Source organism: Anolis sagrei, chromosome 1, assembly GCF_037176765.1.
Source record: "Anolis sagrei isolate rAnoSag1 chromosome 1, rAnoSag1.mat, whole genome shotgun sequence".
Lineage (NCBI taxonomy): Eukaryota > Metazoa > Chordata > Lepidosauria > Squamata > Dactyloidae > Anolis > Anolis sagrei.
Window position 1 is genome coordinate 119327943 of NC_090021.1, and position 23351 is coordinate 119351293.

General features: G+C 42.1%; 1 protein-coding gene across 1 annotated transcript in view; it reads left to right on the plus strand.

Moving 5' to 3' along the window:
- EIPR1 (EARP complex and GARP complex interacting protein 1) overlaps window positions 1-23351 on the plus strand; it is a 99534-nt gene that overhangs the window by 72659 nt on the left and 3524 nt on the right. The window contains exons 7-8 of the mRNA XM_060752756.2: window positions 5181-5348; window positions 7105-7272. Of these exons, the coding sequence (XP_060608739.1) occupies window positions 5181-5348; window positions 7105-7272 (336 nt within the window). The remainder of the gene's footprint in view (window positions 1-5180; window positions 5349-7104; window positions 7273-23351) is intronic.

Here is a 23351-nt window from a genome sequence, read left to right on the forward strand (position 1 = left end):
TCTGACCCAGAACGGCCCAAACAGAATGTGCTCATTAAGAGTAGCTCAGTGGAGACCTGAACAGGCTTTGGTACCCTATGGAGCTTTCCTTTGTAATCCAAATAACCGCTTCAGAGAGATTATTTTTGTCACGTCCCCTCTCCCCTCCCTCCCCCGGCCACCCTTTTCCAGGTTTCTACTTAATATATGAGATTTGTTCAATTTTGTAATTCAAAGAATTGGGTGGTTTGCAGACCGAATGTTGCTAAGGGAAGGAGACATATGGGAGAAGTAATAGGGCCTGTTGGGGGTTCAGATAGGTTCACCCATTTTCACTTCCAGCAAATACAACCCAGGGTTCAGCTGCCTTGACATCCAATGTATTCTCATGTCCCTGCATGAGAAGCTGGAGCTGACAGGTGGGAGCTCACCCTGCTCCCAGGATTCAAAGTGCCGACTTCTCAGTCAGCAGTCCTGCTGGCACAAGAGTTTAACTCATTGCGCTACCTGGGGCTTTGATCCTAAAATGATATGCAGATAGACACCTCCCTTTAAGAATGGTATACTGAGGATGCAAGGCTCTGGAATAAAATGAGTAACTTCCTAGTGATCCATAGCTGAATGTGGTGGAAGGTTCAACTATCATGTGTATGGGTGTTTATGCCTCTTTTTATCATCTCATTTTTCTGCTGCGTCTCTTGCTGATATTTTCAGTTTCTTTTAAACTATCTAACAACATTTGAAAAAACAAAACAAAACTGTACCTGGTTTGAAAGTTGTTATTCTCCAGAAATTTTGTTTTTGTGGTTGCTGTTGAACTGGTTGAGACTATATGAGATAGTAATTTTAAAAACCCAGGAAAACATGCTGCAGGATGTCCCACAAAAACAGGTTTTTTTTTTGCTGTTTTATTATACTTTTCCCATTTTTTTTATAAAACCAATTGGGAAATGACATTTATAGCCCAGGGACAAAAATCATGTTACATAGTGTTACATAGCTCATTTACAATATGTACTTGCATATAAATTATACTAATTAAAATCATGCAAAATCACTGCTTCTTGTAGAACACTTGTTTTCCACCTTACCTCGATGTAAGTCCTTTGATTTTGCTTGTACAAGGTGTTCCAGAAGCCATTTTACAACCACTCGCACCTTCATTAGGCTTAGGTGTTGCTTGTTCCAGTTCTGCAAGCTATTCCTCTGGCATATGCTGATCTTATAAGGAAGAAGAGTCTTCTGTGAAAAGTCCATTCTCTTTATCACTATTGAACACTAAAACTAAAAATAGTTAAAGGTGTTTCATTTATTAGAGCATTCATGACATATGGTCATTTTTTTTAAAAAAAGATAAGGTCCGTTTGTCTAGATTTGTTTGGGGCCATTTATGCCTTTCCTCTGTGGTTCCGCTCCACATTATTTCAAGCAAACGGCTTTAAGGTAATGTGGTGATAGATTACATTTTTTTCATGTCAACTTTACCTGTAAAAATTGTAGCATCTGCCCACGTCAGCTGTTAAATGTTTTTTGGTCACATCTTTCTTAAAGGTACACGTTCTCAGAATATGATGTAACTTGCGCAAGTTGAGGCCAAAGGGCTTAACCAATTTGCTTGAACAGCTAAAACAAAAGCAATAAAAAATAAGCAAGTTGTTCACTTTAGGATGGTCTTGGGGAGATAGATCTGTAAACAGTACTTGACCTGGGTTGTTGTTAGTTTTCTGAGCTGTATGGCCATGTTCCAGAAGCATTCTCTCCTGACATTTTGTGTGCATCTATGGCAGGCATCCTCAGAGCTTGTAAGGTCTGTTGGAAACTAAGCGAGTCAGGTTTATATATCTGTGAAATGTCCAGGGTGGGAGAAAGAACTCTTGTCTGTTTGAGGTAGGTGTTTCAAATGTTTCAATTGGCGACCTTGATTAGCATGTAATGGCCTAGCAGTTTTAAGGTCTAGCTTCTTACTGCCTGGGGGAATCCTTTGTTGGGAGGTGATTAGCTGTCCCTGATTGTTTCTTGTCTGGAATTCTCTTGTTTTTGAGTGTTGTTCTTTATTTACTGTTACGATTTTAGAGTTTTTGTTAAATACTAGTAGCCAGATTTTGTTCATTTTCATGGTTTCCTCCTTTCTGTTGAAATTATCCACATGCTTGTGAATTTCAATTGCTTCTTTGCGTAGTCTGACATGGTAGTTGTTATAGTGGTCCAGCATTTCTGTCTTCTCAAATAATATGCTGTGTCCAGGTTGTTTATCAGGTTCTCTGCTATGGCTGACTTCTCTGGTTGAAGTAGTCTGCAGGACATCAAATGCTAATCAAGCTGGCCAATTGAAACATTCACACCTACCTCTAACAGACAAGAGTTCTTTCTCCCACCTTGGACTTTCCACAGATATATAAACCCAATATTCCTAGTTTCCATCAGACCTCCCTCCTCAGAGGGAGCCTGACATAGATGCAGGTGAAACGTCAGGAGAGAATGCTTCTAGTACCTGGCCATACAGCTTGAAAAACCTACAAAAACCTACAACCCAGTGATTCTGGCCATGAAAGCCTTCAACAATATGTTTTAGGAAAACCTTTTCTTTTTATGGCTGTGTCCAGGTTGGTTATCAGGTTCTCTGCTATGGCTAACTTCTCTAGTTGAAGTAGTCCGCAGTACCTTTCATATTCCTTGATTTGTGTTTGAGTGCTGCTGTGTTTGGTTTTTTTTGAATATTTTTTAATTGTTTTATTGGTTTTTTTCCCACTCCCACCCTCCCCTCCTTGTACATGCCATTTATACATCAAACTACAGAAGTTACATTTGAAATATCAGTCTCAGTCTTAATTTTTCTGCTCCACATCCTAACACATTCTCTAAATAATTCCGAACTGGTTCCCACATCCTCTTAGTTATTGTAACCTTTTCAATTTTATCTATATTATTCCATTTGCAATTTGTTATTTCCACATTTAACATATTCACTATATAGTTATACCAATTAATCAGCGTCCATTTTGTTTTGTCTTTCCAACCCCTCACTAAAACAATTTGTGCACAAGCGATTAATTTGTCAACCATTTTTTCCTTTTGTATATTCTTCACTCCTGCTATTCGTGCATGTAGTATATTTCTATTAATTATTACTATTTGTAAGTTTAACATTCTATTGATTTCCCCTTCAATCCTTTTCCAGTATTCTTGCACTTGATCACATTCCCATATCATATGATTAAACACCCCTCTTTGTTCACAGCCATGCCAACACCTATCCTTTATCCCTGGTACAAAGCGTGAAAGTTGTGCAGGAGTTCTGTACCATTTTTGTAACATTTTCCTTCTTGCTTCCCTTAATACATTATACTTTTCTTTTGCTATATTACTTATTTCCCTTTGGATGTCTTCCCTCTCAATTTCTGCTGTGTTTGGTGATCACTATGTAGACTTGTCAACAGCTGCATGGTGTATGGTAGACTCCTGAAGAGGAGGAACAAATGCTACGTTCCTTTGCTAAAGGTAGCATTTGTTGGATTTTGTTAGTGAGTATAGTAGATAGTTTGTAGGTTGTGTTTCTTCAGCAGCTTCCCTATGTGGTCAGTAGTTCCCTTGATGTATGGTAAACAAACATGAGTTCTTTCTCCCACCCTGGACTTTCCACAGATATATAAACCCCATTTTCCTAGTTTCCAACAGACCTCTGAGGATCAGTGATAGGTCTGCTCTATAGTTTTGGGGGCCATATTATCCCCATTCATTCAGGGACCCAATGATTATTGCTTAGGACCTTGGCCACAGCTGCATTTGCCACAGAGAGAGCAAAGACTGCCATCTTACCTTGGAGATGCTATTTGTCAGATTTGTGCAGTTTGTTTATAAAGCTTGATTTGTACATTTTGTTTATAAGGCTAAGAATGCCTCTGGGAATACTGCTAGCCTGGGAAACAAGCTATAGAAGTGTTTCAGTCTCATGTATGCTGTGTTCATCACGTCCCTAAAGAAAAAGAAGGACAAAGAGTTAGTTCTTGCTACTAATGCAGTAAATTTGGTGGGAGGGATGGGATAGAAAGATGTGTATGGCTTTGACTTATTCTGTCACATAGAATAGATAATTGTGGGATTGATTCAGCCACTCAGTAAAATCGCCAATATGTTGGAGAACATGATTCTAATGGTAAAGGTAAGTGTTTACCAATACTAGACACAACTAGGGTAATGAAGGAGAGAATGGTATGGTTGAGACGGAAGAGATAGTTTCAGTCATCCTTTTTGCTCTCAAATTCGTGTCCAAATACATCTCATTAGAATACAGAGAGTCCCCAAGTTATGAACAAATAGGTTCTGTAGGTTAGTTCTTAAGTTGAAATTGTATGTAATTCAGAACAGGTATTTTTTAAAGTGCAATCCAGTCAAAAAATATATATGCTTTAGCTTTTGGATCTCATAGGGAAACACCCCGCCCTTCTCAATCCCCTAGGGGGGGACTCAGGGCGGCTTATAACTGGCACAATTCGATGCCAACAATTCAACAGATAAAATACATAACAACAATAACCATAATAGTTAAAACATTCAATTAATACAATAACAACTAAAAAGCCAATCTAGTGGCCAACGTTCAACGAGTTCTAAAATCCGCCTGGAGTCGTATAGGGTACTTTTTGTCCCTATGTGAATTGGATTTTGTAAAATTTGGCTTGTTGTGGAAACAAGGATTGGTGATAAAGCTTCAATTGAGACACTTTTGCTCCATGATAATAACTCTTCCAGAAGTGAATTGCCCTTCCTGGGGGCAGATTTCATCTCACTTTCTGTTGTCTCATCACGTTCTTAACTATGAGTTCTTTGCAAGTTGAATATTTGTAACTGAGGGACTCCCTGTAAAGAGGTATCATTAATACAGCAAGACTGATATACATGCACTCACCACCAAAGCAACTGCAGAAAAATTCATTGCTTTAAGTCAGTGGGTCCCCAGGTGTTTTGACCCACAACTCCCAGAAATCCCAGCCACTTTACCAGCTGTTAGAATTTCTGGGAGTTGAAGGCCAAAACAACTGGGGACCCACAGGTTGAGAATAACTGCTTTAGGTGGAAACACCTCAATTTTCAGTATAAACATCCTCCTTTTCTGCTCCCAATGTTGTTAGGTTTTGTTTTTCATACACATATACACACAGATATATATGTATTCTAAATCTCTTTTTAAAAAATTTCTGCAGCCAAATATATTGTATTGAAAATGCTCATGGACAGCTGGTTCGGGACCTGGATTTTAATCCCAACAAACAGTACTATCTGGCTAGTTGCGGAGATGACTGCAAGGTGAAATTTTGGGACACCAGAAACGTCAATGAGCCAGTGAAGACACTAGAGGAGCATTCCCACTGGTACAGTGAATGTCTCAAATTCATTCCAAATGTGCTATTAAACTATGCAAACAAGTTCAGCTATTGGTACAGATCATGTTTTAGCATCATTTATTTTTTCTCTAGCAGAATACAATCTTTTATTACAGTTTTGTGTATTTTAAAAACTAGCTGAATTAATTTTCCTAGGAAGCTATAATCCATATTGTAAAATAGTTTTAAAATTAGTTTTAATAGTAAAGATTAACAGATTCTCTTTTGTTGAAGATTACTGTCGAAGTAGACAGAAAGTTGTTCTTATTTCAGAGTTATATAGGGTGGCAACATCTGTGGAAAAATAATTCAGAGTGTGAAGCAACTGCAGACTGGTACCCAAAATGTAACTTCAGAGAAATGCTTGTTACTTACTGAGAAGATTATTAAGCTACTAGAACAGCGGAAAATCTGGAGACATTTGGTATTACCATGATACATTAATTTGAAAACACAATTAATAGTGTTAATCTTTCCTTTGTTTTATGGACTATTTTAATTCTTCTCAGTAAGGATTTGTTCATCAAGTTAATATGAGTAATCCATGTGTTGCTTTTGGGGAAATGTTTTCTATGTAGCATGGCTACATGATGTGTTAAACAATAGGCAAAAATTGGCATTGCAGGATTTACATCCCTTTTGGGCTCCCCCTTCATAGTCCCTGTTTATTGGACCTATAAAGAACTGGGTTTGCAAAACAAAGCTAAAGAAAATGGTTTTAAAATGAGCGTTGCCATAAAGAGTGTTAAGGAAATGTGGATTCTGTTAATTCCCCCATATGTTCAGTCTAGATTTTGACTGGAATTAGTTTGGGTATTCATCTCTAAAGGAGATTTGATATGTTTATGTGAGAACAGACCACAGGGAGCCCACTTGCCATAATATACCCCTTAATACCCCACCCAAAGGCCTGTTGGGGTGTTGCCATGGTTCCTATACAACACTGTTGGGGTTCTTATTTGGGAAAATAAAAAGAGGCAAGCAAGGGGCGGGAGGCAAAAAGAGGGAACGTAACATCACTTTTACAATGAACTGGTCGTATGAGCTTTAGTAGATATAAACCCAAGGTACTTTTGCAGATGCAGTGCAGAGCCTGAAGAATTACTCTTCGGGCTCTGGTTTACTTCCACAAAAGTTCATATTAAAATAAAAAAACAGTTTGCTACATTCGTTCTTATTTTCCCTCCCCTCTTCCTTTTTATGCTGTTAGAGACTGAACACAAGTAGTTCATTGAAATCTACTGTCTGGGAAAGTAGTTAAGCAGTGGTTCTTAACCTGTGGGTCCCCAGGTGTTTTGGCCTACAACTCCCAGAAATCCCAGCCAGTTTACAAGCTCTTAGGATTTCTGGGAGTTGAAAGCCAAAACATCTGGGGACCCACAGGTTGAGAACCACTGAATTAAGGTAATCCTGTGACAGGCTGTCTATTTAAAAAAAAACTGTTCCTGGTTTGAAAATGTTATTTCCTATTTAATTGTGCAGTGCTTACTTTGGAAGTAGTTGTTATACTCCAGAAACTTCATTTTTGGGGCTGCCACAAACTACGTTTAATTGGTTGAGTCTCTGTAAGATACTCCTTGAAAAAAACTGTAGCAAAATGTGCTGCAGGATGTCCCACAAAAACCAGGTTTTTGCAGTTTAATAAACCTTTTCTGTGTTTTATGATAGAACCATCTTGAAATCTCTCTTACATGACTATTTTCAGCTAAGGGCTGATTGTTGTGGCTGTTTTGGTATTTTTCAGGGTTTGGAACGTCCGCTACAACCATTCCCATGACCAACTTGTCCTTACGGGCAGCAGTGACAGCAGAGTCATCCTTTCCAATATGGTTTCCATTTCTTCTGAACCTTTTGGGCATCTGGTAGATGATGATGAACTCAGCGACCAGGAGGACCATAGTCAAGAAGACAAGTAAGAGTCTTGTTTGTTTTAGTTTAACTGACCTAATATTTACATGAGTTCTAGCGATATGGGTTCATGACATACTCTCTACTGACTGTCAAATTTATATCTATATACCTTGCAGGTAAGTGACTTACCTTATTTGAATGTTTTACATCTTGTATGTCCGCAGAGCTGGAATTTCTAATTCTTTTCATGACTTCTCTTTACTATCTGGAAACTGAAGTCATAGGGTGTCACTAACTTGGATCCAAAGTCTGTGAAAGTCAGAAGGAGCTCATTGACTTCTGTGGGCTGTGCATTTACACAAGAGGTGGAAGATTTCCTTCCAACTTTTCCATATTAGTGTTTGTAGCTTGTCCTGGGTGACCTTTGTAGGTTAGGCTTTTTCTTCTTCATGTAATCCTCGAATGCATCACTAAAAAGAACAAACATGGCAAGTTTTCAGCTTTTTCCAGAACTCTTCATCAAACATGATGGTGGGAGGAAAGGGGGGGAAATCCAAAAAATTGGCCTGGTTGGACTGTCACTTTTGTGTGTGGATCGTTGAGGTTCCAGCCATTGCCTGTCCAAACACAGCTATTTTGCAAGATGGAGGCTGTGATGAAGAAAGAAAGCTACCCCCCCCCCCCCCCCCGCGTGCGTGTCAGGAGCTGTTAAGTTACCTTCGTATAGTTCCTTCTCTCTCTATAGACAAACTCTGGCAGGAACCCCTAGAGATTCAGACTAAGATCAGAAACACAGACGCAACATAGCAGTGCCTATGTCAGAAAAGCTGGAAGGTAAATGTGATTGTTGCACAAGGTGAAAAATGTCACAAAGTTTTTTTGTTTTGTTTGTGGAGCGACTTGAAAAAATTGAAGTTGCTTCTGGTGTGAGAGAATTGGACACCTGAAAGGATGTTGCCATAGGGATGCCCAGATGTTTGATGTTTTACCACCCTTGTGTGAGGTTTCTCTCATGTCACCGCTTGAGGAGCTGGAGCTGATAGATGGGAGCTCACCCCGCTGCCCGGATTTGAACCACTAGCCTTTTGGTCGGCAGTCCTGCTGGAACGAGGGTTTAACCCATTGCGTCAGCAAGGGCTCTTAAAGTTCACTTGAAGTTGAATAGCTATAGCTAGTGGCCGGAGGAGAAGGAATTGTCACAGAGGTACAGAATACAGGAAATCTGTCTTCTGTTATAAAACTACAAGTACAAATAGGATTGGGCTTTTGCATTGCAGCATCACATTTTGTCATGTTCAGTTCATTATCTACTGAAAGCACAACTACTTTTTGAAAAGAACTGTTTGTTTAGGTATCCTTTGTGTGCTCTTGGGTCAGATTTCCTATTGTGATCATACTGAATGCTTTATTGTTGTCATTCTATATCTTCAGCAGTTTGAGAGAGTTTCGAATTTTTAAAAATTGCTCTAGTGCATTTGCAGTTTTTTCTTGCCCTATTTTATGTTATTCATGAGCCATTAACCACTGGTTGAGGGCACAACATCTCTTTGCAGAGCACATATATGTGCAAGCAATTTCAGTGAATGATGTTACTGTTTGTTGTTGTTCAATTGTTCAGTCGTTTCCTACTCTTCGTGACCTCATGGAACAACCCACACCAGAGCTCCCTGTTGGCCGTCACCACCCCCAGCTCCTTCAAGGTCAATCTATTCACTTCAAGGACATCATCCACCCATCTTGCCCTCGGTCGGCCTCTCTTACTTTTTCCTTCCATTTTCCCCCAGCATCATTGTCTTCTCTAAGCTTTCCTTTCTTCTCATGATGTGGCCAAAGTACTTCATCTTTGCCTATAATATCCTTCCCTCCAATGAGCAATCGGGCTTTATTTCCTGAAGTATGGACTGGAACTCTCAGAATTTTCCTCCAACACCACAGTTCAAAAGCATCTATCTTTCTTCGCTCAGCCTTCCCTATGGTCCAGCTCTCACATCCGTAGGTGACTATGGGGAATACCATTGCTTTAACTATGTGGATCTTCATTGCCAGTGTGATGTCTCTACTCTTCACTATTTTATCGAGATTGGTCATTGCTCTCCTCCCAAGAAGTAAGCGTCTCCTGATTTCCTGGCTGCAGTCTGCACCTGCAGTAATCTTTGCACCTAGAAATACAAAGTCTGTCACTGCCTCCACGTTTTCTCCCTCTATCTCCCAATTGTCAATCATTCTTGTTGCCATAATCTTGGTTTTTTTAATGTTTAACTGCAACCCAGCTTTTGCGCTTTATTCTTTCACCTTGATTAGAAGGCTCCTCAGCTCCTCCTTGCTTTCAGCCATCAAAGTGGTATCATCTGCATATCTAAGGTTGTTAATGTTTCTTCCAGCAATTTTCACCCCAGCCTTGCATTCCTCAAGCCCTGCACATCGCATGATGTGTTCTGCATACAAGTTGAATTGGTTAGGTGAGAGTATACAACCCTGCCGTACGCCTTTTCCAATCTTGAACCAGTCTGTTTTTCCATGGTCAGTTCTTACTATTGCTACTTGGTCCTTATACAGATTCCTAAGAAGAGAGATAAGGTGATTTGGTATGCCCATCCCACCAAGAACTTGCCACAATTTATTATCCACACAGTCAAAGGTTTTGGAATAGTCAATAAAACAGAAATAGATGTTTTTCTGAAACTCCCTGTCTTTCTCCATTATCCAGCGGATATTGGCAATTTGGTCTCTCGTTCCTCTGCTTTTTCTAAACCCAGCTTGTACATCTGGCAACTGTACTGTTATTTAATTCTTTTTACATCACGTTTTCATTATAACTTTTTTTTTGATGCTATAGGGCAGCTTGGGTCCTGCACAAGGAGGAAGGCAGGATATAAACTGAATAAACAAATCAATAAGTATTTTCCTTGTTTTCTTAGAATATGTTTAGCTCTGATATAAACTCGGTAGTAGATTGCAAGCTACCTCTACAGGAGAGTCACGTGGGGGATTGCAACTTTTATGGAGAAATCAGCAGAGATTGTCCTGAAAGCAAGAGGTGGCTCAGTCAGCATCATGTTCTGTATGGTTGCTGATAGTTTAGCTCCCTCCCGACAGTTGTAGCTCATATTCAGGGGACGGCTTCCCAATCAGCACTGTATAAATGGAGAAACCTCCTGCTTTTACTAGCATCTTTATAATAGGAATAAGAATTCTCGGTTTCCTAGAGTGGCAGTCAGTAGTTAGCAGATAGTCTGCTTTGCCAGCTGCTGCTGTAATCTGGGCTGTCTTTGGGCACCGCTCTTAAGCACTGTTTGAACTGTCCGTTAAATGCAGCTTTTATTTTTCTGTAATAAGATGTGAAATTGCAAGAAAAATATTCAAGCATGGGTGAGTTGTTATTTTCTTATGGATGTTGTTGTTTATTCGTTCAGTTGTTTCCAACTCTTTGTGACCTCATGGACCAGCCCACGCCAGAGCTCCCTGTCAGCTGTGGCCACCCCAGCTCCTTCAGGATCAAGCCAGTCACTTCAAGGATACCAACCATCTATATTGCCCTTGGTCGGCCCCTCTTCCTTTTTCCTTCCATTTTCCCCAGCATTATTATCTTCTCCAAGCTTCCCTGATTTCTCATTATGTGGCCAAAGTACTTCTTTTTTGGCCTCTAATATCCTTCCCTCCAGTGAGCAGGCAGGCACTATTTCCTGGAGTATGGACTGGTTTGATCTTCTTGCGGTCCAAGGCACTCTCAAAATGTTCCTCCAACACCACAGTTCAAAAGCATCTATCTTCCTTCTCTCAGCTTTCCTTATGGTCCAGCTCTCGCATCTTTATGTTATATTCTTATATTCCTATGGACAGCAGCTATTAAAACAAACAGTAATATGTCAAGGAGGGCAGGCAGGTAGATAGATAGACAGATAGACCCAATCTACACTGACGGTTTAATGTAGTTCGAAGTCATCTTCAAATTGCAACAGCTGGACAGCAGCACACAAAAGAAATCCCTAAATGTGCATCAGTGCTCTGGGGTTTCTGTAATCACCATCTGAGCCTCAAACTGGTTCCAGGATTTCCTATATCATCATCTGCACAGCAAAACCACTTTCTTCAATACTGGTTTGAAATTGACTTAAAGTGGTCAGTGTAGATGTGTCCATAGGTAGACAGAGAGACAGAGGTAGGGATAGCAGCTAAAACAGTGCAAATGTCTTCCTAGACCAGAAGGTTTTACCATTTGGCAAATCTCTTTAAAACAGTGAGGCTGACCAAGCCTTCTGGGATAAAGGGTTCCACAATTTAGATTCAATCCAGTTAAGAGATGCCAATTTTAAACTCCTCATTAACAAATTCAGCTGCTCTTCACACTCAGCTCAGGCAGGCTAATGTTATAAAATCTGTAGGGTGGAATGTAGCCCTTGCAAAAAGAATAGGCATGTGATAAATATTTAACTTGAGGAACGTTTTAATATGCTGTTTGCATGCATTCACAGCACATCCTTCAGGACTCTTGTCAATCATTTTTGCCTGGTGAGAGGAGGGGTGCCAGTCCCCAAGTAACATCTACTTGCATAACAGGAACAAAGAAGACAATTTAACTTGTTTAAATATTGTTTTTTAAAAATAGTTCTCTGCTGTAAATAATACTATAAATCCCATCTATTATTTATGTTGAATAGCATAACTCTCTGGCATGAGCTCATACAGTATCTATAAAGTGGTCACTCACCTAAAAATATAGAGATACCTCGTATATACTAAGAACACAAACAAAACCCAATATAACCACAACTTCAGACACAGAAAGCTGAAATGAGCACCATTTTGATGCATCCATGAAAGAGAGGTCCAAAAGGTTAAAGCTTTTGAGGGGAAATTGCAAGAAACAGCCAAGCCTGGAAACAGAAAGATTGTCTACTTTGGACTTCAGTTCCCAGAACTCCCAGACAGTGTGGACAACACTCAGGAATTCTGGTAATTGTATCCCAAATGTTTGGAGGACCAAAGTTTAAGAACCACAGATATTACTCTTTCAATGATAACTGCATGGAAGCATTGGTTCTTCGACAACCATTTGTAGGTGTACGCAAAGTGTTTGTGTGTGTGTGAGGAGTGACTTGAGAAACTGCAAATTGCTTCTGATGTGATAGAATTGGCCGTATGCAAAAATGTTGCCCAGGGATGCCCGGATGTTTGATGTTTTGCCATCTATGTCGGAGGCTTCTCTCATGTCCCCACATGGGGAGCTGGAGCTGACAGAGGGAGCTCAACCTGCTCTCCCCAGAGACTGCTGACCTGTGAGTCAGCAGTCCTGCCAGCACAAGGGTTTAATCCATCGCACCACTGGGGGCTCCACAAAGTTTGCCCCTCCAGATAATATTGAATTGCAATGCCTAGCATTCTTCACCATTGACTTTGCTGGGATTTACAGTCCAGTAACACTGACAGACCATACTTTCCTTTTCTTTTACTCTTAAGTTGGCTTGGGAAAGCAACAATTAGTAGCAGGAGAATCTTATACTTGAGCAAACATTAAATGTGAAGCTAAACTGTAATGCTGTTTAGATTGAAGCCATGCATCAGAATTAGACTTAATTGTGTATGAGAAGCTTTTGGCCTGATTATATCTAATAAGTGTCTCATGCTGTTCACACACAGGAGACAAAGAAATAAAGCTGAAGCCAGCTGTTTGTGTGACTATTGGAGCCTTACTCCATATAAGAATTATATTTCCTTTCCTTCCATGTCCAGTGTATATGCCACACTGTTTATTTATTTTTATTATAAAATACATTTGTATTGCTTTTTATTAAAAAGCATAATATTAGAAACATACATAACAATTCTATATATGCTATTTTCTCCTCTCTTGCAAACATATATTCCTCTCTTGCAAACTTTGTATACATGCACAATACTTTTCTCTATCTAGGTAAGTCATTGTTCTTTAGAAGCCCCCCCTCCCCCACTCCAAAGACTTGAATATCTAACTTCATTAAAAGGTAAAGGGTTTCCCCTGATATCAAGTCTAGTCATGTCCGACTCTGGGGGTTGGTGCTCATCTCCATTTCTAAGCTGAAGAGCCGACGTTGTCTGTAGACACCTCCAAGGTCATGGGGCCAACATGACTGCATGGAGCTCCATTACCTTCCCACCAAGGTGGTACCTGCTGATCTACTCACATTTGCATGTTTTCAAACAGCTAGGTTGGCAGAAGCTGGGGCTATCAGCAGGAGCTCACCCCACTCCTCGGATTCAAGCTGTCAATCTTTTGGTCAGCAAGGTCAGCAGCTTAGCGCTTTAACCCGCTGCGCCATTGGGGGTTCCTATCTAACTTCTAAAATGTAGTAGTAGTATCTTAGAATAATACAAGCAATCTTAGTTTCTCTATTTTGAACTTTATATACAAAGGGGCTACTAATATGAGCATTAGGCCTCCTAAAATACATTTTATCATTTTTTTAAAATAACATTTTTTTAAAATTGTTAGTAGTTTCCCTGCGTGGTCACTGCAATTTACACACATATGGTAATATCCGGCGCTCGCGCCGGCAGCAACGGAAAGTTCACGAGCTTAAAGGTCCGTTGGAGCAGCCCCTCCCGCCCCCCCTCTCCTCTATAAATAGCCCTCCCCAGAGGCTGCGTCAGTTCTTTTTAAATCCGCGCTAAAAACGGCAGCATCAAGGAAAGGAAATGAGTACAACCTCTTTTAAGAAATGTGCATTGTGTCCAAATAAGTATCCGGACAACGATGCTCATCAACATTGCCTTGTTTGTTTGGGAGAGGGCCATCTTTCCCAACCTTGTGAAATTTGCAAGGCATTTACGCCGCAAACAAGAAAAAATAGGGAGTTGCGATTGAAGGCGGCGTTATATGAACAGGCTTTGCTTCCCCCCTTAGAAGGTGGCTCAGATAAGGCCGATCCAGCTCTTAAGAAGAAGAAAATAATTAAACTAAACAAAATTAAGGCCAATAAGCCCTCTGAAAGAGGTGAAGGGGCTATGAATCCTCAGTCGAAAAAACATCAGAACCTCTCTAAGGAGGGGGATGTGGCATTGCAGGGCCAACCGCCTACTAAGATGGCGTTAACGGCCCATGAGGGGGAGAAGATTGAAGGAGTAATCCTTCAGATACCTGCTGAGACGATCCAAAAAGCCGCTGCGCCCTCATCGGCTTCGGTGTCGACACCAATCATGGCTCAGGGCCCCACTGATACCGTGGCTTCGGTATCGAGGCCCCTTCCTTCGCCAACTGAAGCTGTACTGATGACTCCTCGACGCGCTCGAGGACGTGCTCCTTCGCGTACCGCCTCCAAAGATGGCGGACGCCGGCGTCGGAGCCGCTCGGCGCCGAGGCCATCAAGCTCCTCCTCTGACTCCACCTCGAGCTCTAGCTCCTCCCCCGTAAGGAAGAGAAGCAGGAAAGTGAGAACTCATAAGAGCCCAGGGAAAGATTCCAACGTGAATGGGAAGGAGAAGCCTTGTCAGTCTTTGTCTAATGGGACTAATCAAGGAAGCCAGGACTGGAAGACTGGGCATCAGAATAACCTTGGCCAGTCAATGCCTCCTATAATGTCCTATGGGGGAGTCATCCAAGGAGGTCAACCCCAAACTATCCATCCATTTATGAGTCAAGGTGGAATGGTGCAAAGTAACCAGTGCCAGCCATCACAAATATTTTCAAACCAGGCGGGCATGTTGCAAGGCATGCAGTTTCAACCCCCTAATCCCTTTATGTGCCAAGGGGGTTTTTGGCAGATGGCTCCGAATGGTCAGATGCTTTATTGCGGAGCACCAATGCTTACGCAGTGGCCTCCATCTAGCAATAATTTGCACACTGCGTCTGCTTCTGGTCAAGTTCAAAAGGTGAAAAAACATACTTCTAAATCGAAGAAAGGTCACGCCCTTACTTCTGAGCCAACAGCTCTGCAAGATCAACTGACACCTCCTATACAATCAGAGGTGCAGCATATAGACGAGTGCCTTTCCTCGGAGGAGGATGTGATTATACAGGACACTTATGATGACATGGAGCAAGATGCTCCCAATGAAGAATACTTGAAGTTCGCATCACTTATAAACAGAATGGTTCGAGCTCTTGACCTTCCAACTCCGAAACAACCGGAGTCAGTGGAAGACCCAATGTTCCCTGCGGAACAACAGGCACCTGTTACTTCAACGGCTCTTCCGGCTCTGCCCTATCTGTTAAAGCTTACTAAGACAGTTGAAGGCTCTCCTTCATTGGCCCCCGCTGTCCCAAGAAAGGTGGACAGCCTTTATAGGATTGATGTATCATCAGCAAGCTGGATTGCAAGACCACCTATCCCAAATACGGTCATAGCAGAGGTAGTGAATGGTCAAAAGGGCAAGAAATTAAATCCTACTCCTTCTGATAAGGAAGGAAGGAAAGTAGATGCTATGGGTAAGAAGGCCCATATGACTGCTGGACTCTTTACCAGAATGGCTCATTTTGCGACCTACATGAGCGCTTATCAGACTCACTTATGGAATAAAGTGCTTCCATACATAGACCTCATTCCAGAGAACGAACAACGTTTTCCTCGAGCATTCCACTCAGAAGCTTTGTTGTTAGCGAAGTTCCAAAAGGACTTCGCCAAGCATATGGCTGAAACTGCTGGGAAGCTTTTCAGTAATGCTACTTCTATAAGAAGGCATGCTTGGTTGCGTGCATCAGCTCTATCCGAGGAAGGGCGTTCTCTGGCGGAGCATCTACCTCTCCACGAAGAGGGTCTTTTTCATCCAACAACGGATGAGAGACTGAAGCATAATCAAGAAATGAAAAAAACCATGCAAATATATGGCTTCCCAAAGCAGGGATACTTTCAACATAAACCTCGATGGCAGTCATCTCCGTCATACTACAGAAGAAATTCTGGTAGTTTTTATGGAGGCCAGCAACGTCAGCGTGCGCTTCCGAATTCTAAGCCTTATGTTCCACGGAAGCAGACCTTTGGGCAAAGAAACAAGTTCCAGCCTTACCAGAATAAGCCTAACCGCCAAGGGGGAGGCAAGCAGCGTTTTTGACATTCCTACAGTAGATGATGGGAAGTTTGACTTACTTAGTTTAGAACCTTCTGTATTACTACAAAGTTGTAACTTTGCTGTTTGTGAGAATCTGGAAACTATTACTTCAAATTTACCTTATTTTGGGGCACGTTTAGCCCCTTTTTATGATGCATGGTCAGGTATAACTACTGACTCCTGGGTTCTTCGGATTATTAAGTTTGGTTATTTGATTGAATTTGAAAATTTGCCGCCTGTAGGTCTGGTTAAGACTACGCCTCCCTCTCCTGCAATTTTGGAGGAGATTGAGACTTTACTATCGAAAGGAGCAATAAGTCCAATATCTACGTCAGCGTATGGACAATGTTTCTTCTCCCGTTATTTTTTGATATCTAAAAAGGGAGGTGGCTTACGGCCAATATTGGATTTACGAGGGGTGAATAATTTTATAAATACTAGGAAGTTTCGCATGGTTACATTGAAGATGATCCTTCCATTGTTAAATAAAAATGTTTGGTTTGCATCAATAGACTTAAAAGATGCTTATTTCCATATTTCCATTAATCAACAACACCGTAGATACCTAGCATTTAAGGTCGGTAATCGAGCCTTCAATTTTAACGTATTGCCTTTTGGCTTGGCTACTGCACCAAGGGTCTTCACAAAATGTATGGCCACAGTAGCAGCGTACCTTCGCACGTCAGGAATAACGATTTTTCCATACATTGATGATTGGCTGATTGTTTCGAGTTCGAGAGAGAAACTCCTATTGCATATCGACAAAACGTTGTTTCTCCTCCAGTCTTTAGGTCTAATAGTGAACTGGGAGAAATCCAACCTCGTCCCATCAAGAAGAATGCAATTCATCGGAGCACTCTTGGATTCGGAGACTCAGAAGGCGTACTTACCCGAAGACCGCTTCGAAAGACTGCAGAATCTTATACTCCAGATTGTAAAAAGAAACTTTGTAAAGGCCAAACAGATTCAGATAATTTTAGGGCATATGGCGTCAACAACAGCGGTGACTCCACATGCAAGATTGCATTTCAGGCCTATCCAATCTTGGTTCCTGTCAGTTTTCAGCCCATTGTTACACAGCTCCAGTATGCACCTGTCTTTGCCTGTGGAACAACGCGAACACCTTTTATGGTGGACGGAACGCCACAATGTTTGTGTTGGCCTTCCTTTTCATCAACCCAAGCCTACCAAAATACTGACGACAGACTCCTCACTCACGGGTTGGGGAGCACATGTAGATGGGTTAACAACCCAGGGGATGTGGGCTTCTGTAGAAACCTCATACCACATAAATCTGTTAGAGCTGTTAGCAGTAGAGAAGGCACTGAAAGCTTTCGAACCAATTCTGAGGCATCAGGTAGTCCAACTGGTAACAGACAATACTACAGTAATGCATTATGTGAACAAACAGGGAGGAACCCATTCAAGGGGTCTACTAGAGGTAACACTCAGGGTGTGGAATTGGTGTATAGACAGGGGCATTCATCTGATGGCAATACATCTACCAGGGGAGCAGAATGTATTAGCAGACTTTTTGAGCAGGAACCCCCTCGCATGCCACGAGTGGACTCTGAACAGGCAGGTTGCAGCGCTACTATTTCAAGCTTGGGGCAGACCAGAACTGGATCTGTTTGCTTCAGCCCAGAACACACAGTGTCATCTATTTTGCGCCAGGAAATGCCAAAAGCTGATGCCCAATTGCTTGGGCGACGCTTTTCTGCTACATTGGGGGGAATGGGAAGTTTACGCATTCCCTCCATTTCCCCTCATACATCGGGTGGTATCGAAATTAGCCCAGGATCGGGCTCGAGGGATTCTTGTTACCCCGTGGTGGCCCAGGCAACCATGGTTCTCCCTAGTACTGGAGATGTCCAGGAGAATATTCAAACCACTTCCTCAGAGGGAGGACTTACTAACGGAGAAAGACGGACGGGTGCTATATCCGGATGTCCAGAAATTGAGGCTAACAGCTTGGCGCATATTTCCAGTCCAGTAAAATTAATTATGGAAGCAGCCCAAAGACAGTCCACTAGAAGGTCATACATATATAAGTGGTCGAGATTTTCGAAGTTTGCTCAAAATACAGGGACAGATCCCACTAAGGCTCCAACTTCTTTAATATTGGATTTTTTGGCCCATTTAGTTGATTTGGGTTTATCATGGTCATCTTTAAAATGCTACTTAGCAGCATTGTCCTGGTTTAGGAGGAAGGCAGGCTTGCCATCATGTTTTAGCGACCCGTGGGTGACCCAATTTATGAAAGGACTGAAGAATCTGAGACCTCCAGTAGCACCAATTGCTCCTTCATGGAGTTTGGAGGTAGTACTTTCAGCACTGATCAAAGCCCCATTTGAACCATTGGCGACGGTAGATATGGCATATTTGACATGGAAAACAGCATTTTTAGTTGCTGTAACGTCAGCACGTAGGGCGGGAGAACTATGTGCCCTTAGGTGCGACGAACCCTACATGAGAATCCATAAAGATAAGGTGATTCTGAGACCTGATATATCCTTCCTTCCGAAGGCAACAAGTAAATTCCATTTATCACAGGAGATTATACTACCAGCTTTCTTTCAAGACCCATCCTCTTCTTTAGAAAAGAATTTGCATATGTTGGATGTGCGTAGGGCTCTTGTGTATTATATAGACAGGACAAGGGGTTGCAGAAAGACAACCAGGTTATTTTTGAAATACAGAGAGGATTCTGTAGGACTTCCTGTTTCCTCACAAAGATTTTCGTCCTGGATTGTTTCCACTATTAAACTTGCTTATCAATTGTGTAGGAAAGACTTACCTTTACAGGTTAAGGCGCATTCCACGAGAGCAGTTGCCACTTCGACGGCGTTTTTGAAGGGCGTTCCACTTGATACTATCTGCAGAGCAGCTACTTGGTCCACGCCTATGACTTTTGTGAAACATTACAAGCTAGATGTCCGGTCGAAAGCGGATGCAGCATTTGGGAGAGCGGTACTTTTTTCAGCTGTGGCATGACGCCCTCCGTCCGGGTTGCAGGTTAGCAGCTCGCTAGTCTACCATATGTGTGTAAATTGCAGTGACCACGCAGGGAAAATATGGGTTGCTTACCTGTAAACATAGTTTCCCTAGTGGTCACCTGCAAATTTACACAACCCGCCCTTCCTCCCCTCCTGTTAGAGTGTCATGCCCCAGCTCTTCTGTTGCGATTTTAGCGGCGGAAGAACTGACGCAGCCTCTGGGGAGGGCTATTTATAGAGGAGAGGGGGGGCGGGAGGGGCTGCTCCAACGGACCTTTAAGCTCGTGAACTTTCCGTTGCTGCCGGCGCGAGCGCCGGATATTACCATATGTGTGTAAATTTGCAGGTGACCACTAGGGAAACTATGTTTACAGGTAAGCAACCCATATTTCTCATGCTTGTGGGGTTTTTAAAAGACTGCATCAAGCATAACTTTGCCTGTTGTAGGTACAGTTACCTTGGGTCTTGATTTTTTCTCTCTCTCTGCCTTTCCCATATTTGCGCAGAACTTGGAAAAAGCACTCTTCTGGATAAAATTGAAATGCTAGGAATTGTCATGCAAAGAGTAATTTTCCAATCTCTACAAAGGGGCAGACTCTGTTTTGGGCTATACTTGTCCAACATCTTGGACTCCTAATTTAGGTTGCTCTGCTGGAAGTATCAGAACTAACTTTAATGAGAAAAAAAATTCAAAAATAGGTTAAGGAAGAATGGAAAAGCCCAGTCTGTGCTCTCCCAATGTCATGTTTTATTTCTTTTGAGAGTATTACCACAAACAACAACAAGAACAATAACAACTTTATTTTTATACTCCGCCACCATCTCCCTGAAGGGACTTGGGGCGGCTTACATGGAGTCCAAACCCAGAGCTTACAACAAAACTTATCAGCTAAAACACAGTTAAAAAAATATAATAACATATAATACAACATAAGCATCTAATTAAAACAATAAAAAACAGCAGAGTATAAAAACATTGTAGAAGTGTATTAAACCAACCTCAACCACCAGGAATATGGTGGGCATGATCAGATTACTTTACTTACTTACTTACTTACTTACTTACTTAGGCGATCCCTCGTTGGCCGAGTAGGATAGTCTTCCAGGATCAGTGTTCTGGTGTATCCGTAGGTGACTGTGGAGCCCTATTCTTGATCTGCATCTTCTCCCGCAGTGGGGGCATTGGTTTCCAGGTGGAAGACATCTGAAATCAGTCGGGGTTGGCTTGACGCACCTTCATCTTGGCACGTTTCTCTCTTTTGCCCTCAATTCGTGCCTCTTCAAATTCTGCAGCACTGCTGGTCACAGCTGACCTCCAGCTGGAGCGCTCAAGGGCCAGGGCTTCCCAGTTCTCAGTGTCTATGCCACAGTCTTTGAGGTTGGCTTTAAAACCAAAAGCCAAAGACAACACAATAAGTAGAACATCAGAAACTAATGTTGTGCTAAGGGGAGTTTTTAAGGTTGGCTTTGAGCCCATCTTTAAATCTCCTTTCCTTTCCGCCAACATTCCGTTTTCCGTTCTTGAGTTCAGAGTACAGCAACTGCGCTGGGAGACGGTGGTCGGGCATCCTGACAATGTGGCCGGTCCAGTGGAGCTGATGGTGGAGGACCATCGCTTCAATGCTCGTGGTCTTTGCTTCTTCCAGCACGCTGACGCTTGTCCGCCTGTCTTCCCAAGAGATTTGCAGGATTTTTCAGAGGCAGCGCTGATGGAATTGTTCCAGGAGTTGCATGTGACGTCTGTAGATAGTCTACGTCTCGCAGGCGTATAGCAATCTGCTATGATCAGATTTGAGAAGGCAGGGCATGGGCTTGTGTAAAAAGCAAACTATAGGGCTGGGGGTAAAGTGCTGAATACAACTTTATCAGTAAATTAGTAATCAGTAAACACACCCAATATTAGGGCTGGGCATTCATGAACAATGGACACTGGAACATCCAGGTTTTTAAATCCCTGTGGAAGGCGGACAGAGTGAGGTCTAGTCTAATCTCCCTGGGGAGGGAGTTCCAGAGCTGGGGGTCCACCACCGAGAAGGCCCTCTCTTGTCCCCACCAGCCATGCTTGTGACGGGGATGAGAGGAAGGCCTCCCCAGCAGATCTTAGGGCCTGTTCAGAGATGCTTTGAGGGGGGAAATTGTAACTTGTCATTCTGTTCTATCACATGTGAGCTTCTAGAGTTTAAGCAACATTTAGTAGGAAGGAAGCATGTTGTATCTTCCTGAAGTGCATAATTGTGTAGTCTTCACTTTAAGAACGGGATAGATCCATTCTGCACACTCCCAGCGTGCTTTAATCCCAAAGGAGATTGAGCAAAAGACAGAACAACTGAAGAGGACTAAAAATAGAAGAGGGGAGTCGAAATGTGCTATAATGGATCATTCTTTAGCATACACCTTCCCCCATGGCTTAAGTTTTTAATGATCACACAAAGCATTCATGTATCCTGTTGTATGCAACATCTGCCATGAAGAAGCAGTGGAAGCCAGCAGCAAGCATGTTCATGCTTGTTTATCTCACCTTCCGGTTAACGGAAAGTCGGCCATGTCCCCTGGTGTGTGCCATACATTGCTCTCTTGCTTATTCAGAGACATCCGAAATCTTCAGGATAATGGAGTCTCAGATAAGTGGGTGAGCATTGTATGAAGCACACTGCTGTCTGGGGACATGACCAACTTTCATGTAACCCAGGTGTCAGTTTAAGGAGAGAGCTGTGAAGAGTGTGTGGGAGGCTATGGATGTCATTCCCAGGGAAAAAAATAGTTCAAATAATCATAACTGCTTTCTCCCACATCCACTTAAATCCACTTTGTTGCATAGCTACTATGTAGACGTTAGCTTCTGGTTTCTTGGATCTGAACACCAGAAACAGCAGTGAGGGATTATTGTTGCCGCTTTAGTATTCAACAACAGGAAAATGGTTTTCATTTTTAACCTTGCATTTGTCACCTGCTCTTCTGGCAGGCTAAACAGCCAACACAAAAACCTTTCTCCAACAATGCAAATAGGAATTCAAGTTAGGGACATGGTCTTTTTTAAAAGGATTTCACTGGTATAATTTTTGAAAGATAATTAAAGCACATTGAGCTAACAAGAAGAATGGACCCATTTTTGAAACTTACAATTTCCCATTAACATTGTTCATATCTAATACTAAGATAATAGCATAATAATACAGACTTAAATACTCCTTTGTCTTATTCCAGCACAAGTGCAAAGAGAGCTACTGGTTCTTGGGTTATTGTAGGTTTTTTTGGATGTATGGCCATGTTCCAGAAGCATTCTCTCCTGACGTTTCGCCTGCATCTATGCCAGGCATCCTCAGAGGTTGTGTGCTCACAACCTGTGAGGATGCCTGCCATAGATGCAGACGAAATGTCAGGAGAGAATGCTTCCAGAACATGGCCATGCAGCCTGAAAAACCTACAACAACCCAGTGATTCCAGTCATGAAAGCCTTTGACAATACTATTAGTTCTTGTTTTCAGTCACAGTTGCTTATTATGCCTAAAGCTGAACATGTTGAGAATAGGCTAGCTTCATTTTATGATAGGGATGTGCAATGTGGTCTGTCCCATATTGATCCCATCCATTTTATAACAATGGGATAAGTTGTCTTGGGCTGATAGGACCTGCAGTCCAAAAACATAAATGGTCGCAAAGTGCCCAACCCTGGCGCAGTGAAACATGCCACCCTTAAATATGGTTTCTATTATTGCCTTCTGCCTAAATTAGGACTCATCTACATAGCCAAATACAGTGGAGTTGATTCAGAGTGGAGTTCTCTAGATTAGCCGTAGGGGAATCCATACAACCAGCATCTGAACAGGTTTGAATGGTTTGGTGCTGCAGGATAACCATCCTTACTATCCTGTTGTGTCCTCGTCATAATTGTGACCACTGGACAGAAACTTCTGGCAGCATATACTGACGCTAGCCAGAACGACGCGGGAAGGGCAAAAGGAGGAATCCCCATCTCCTTTCTGAGTTCGGGGAAAGCAGAATGGATGTAAACAACCCAGAACTGGCCCAACTGTTTCCACACACCCAATATTTGTTGATGCTCTGGAGCTTTGAGAAAGTTCTGAGCCCCCCCCCCCCCCCCCAAACTTTGGTTATCATGGGA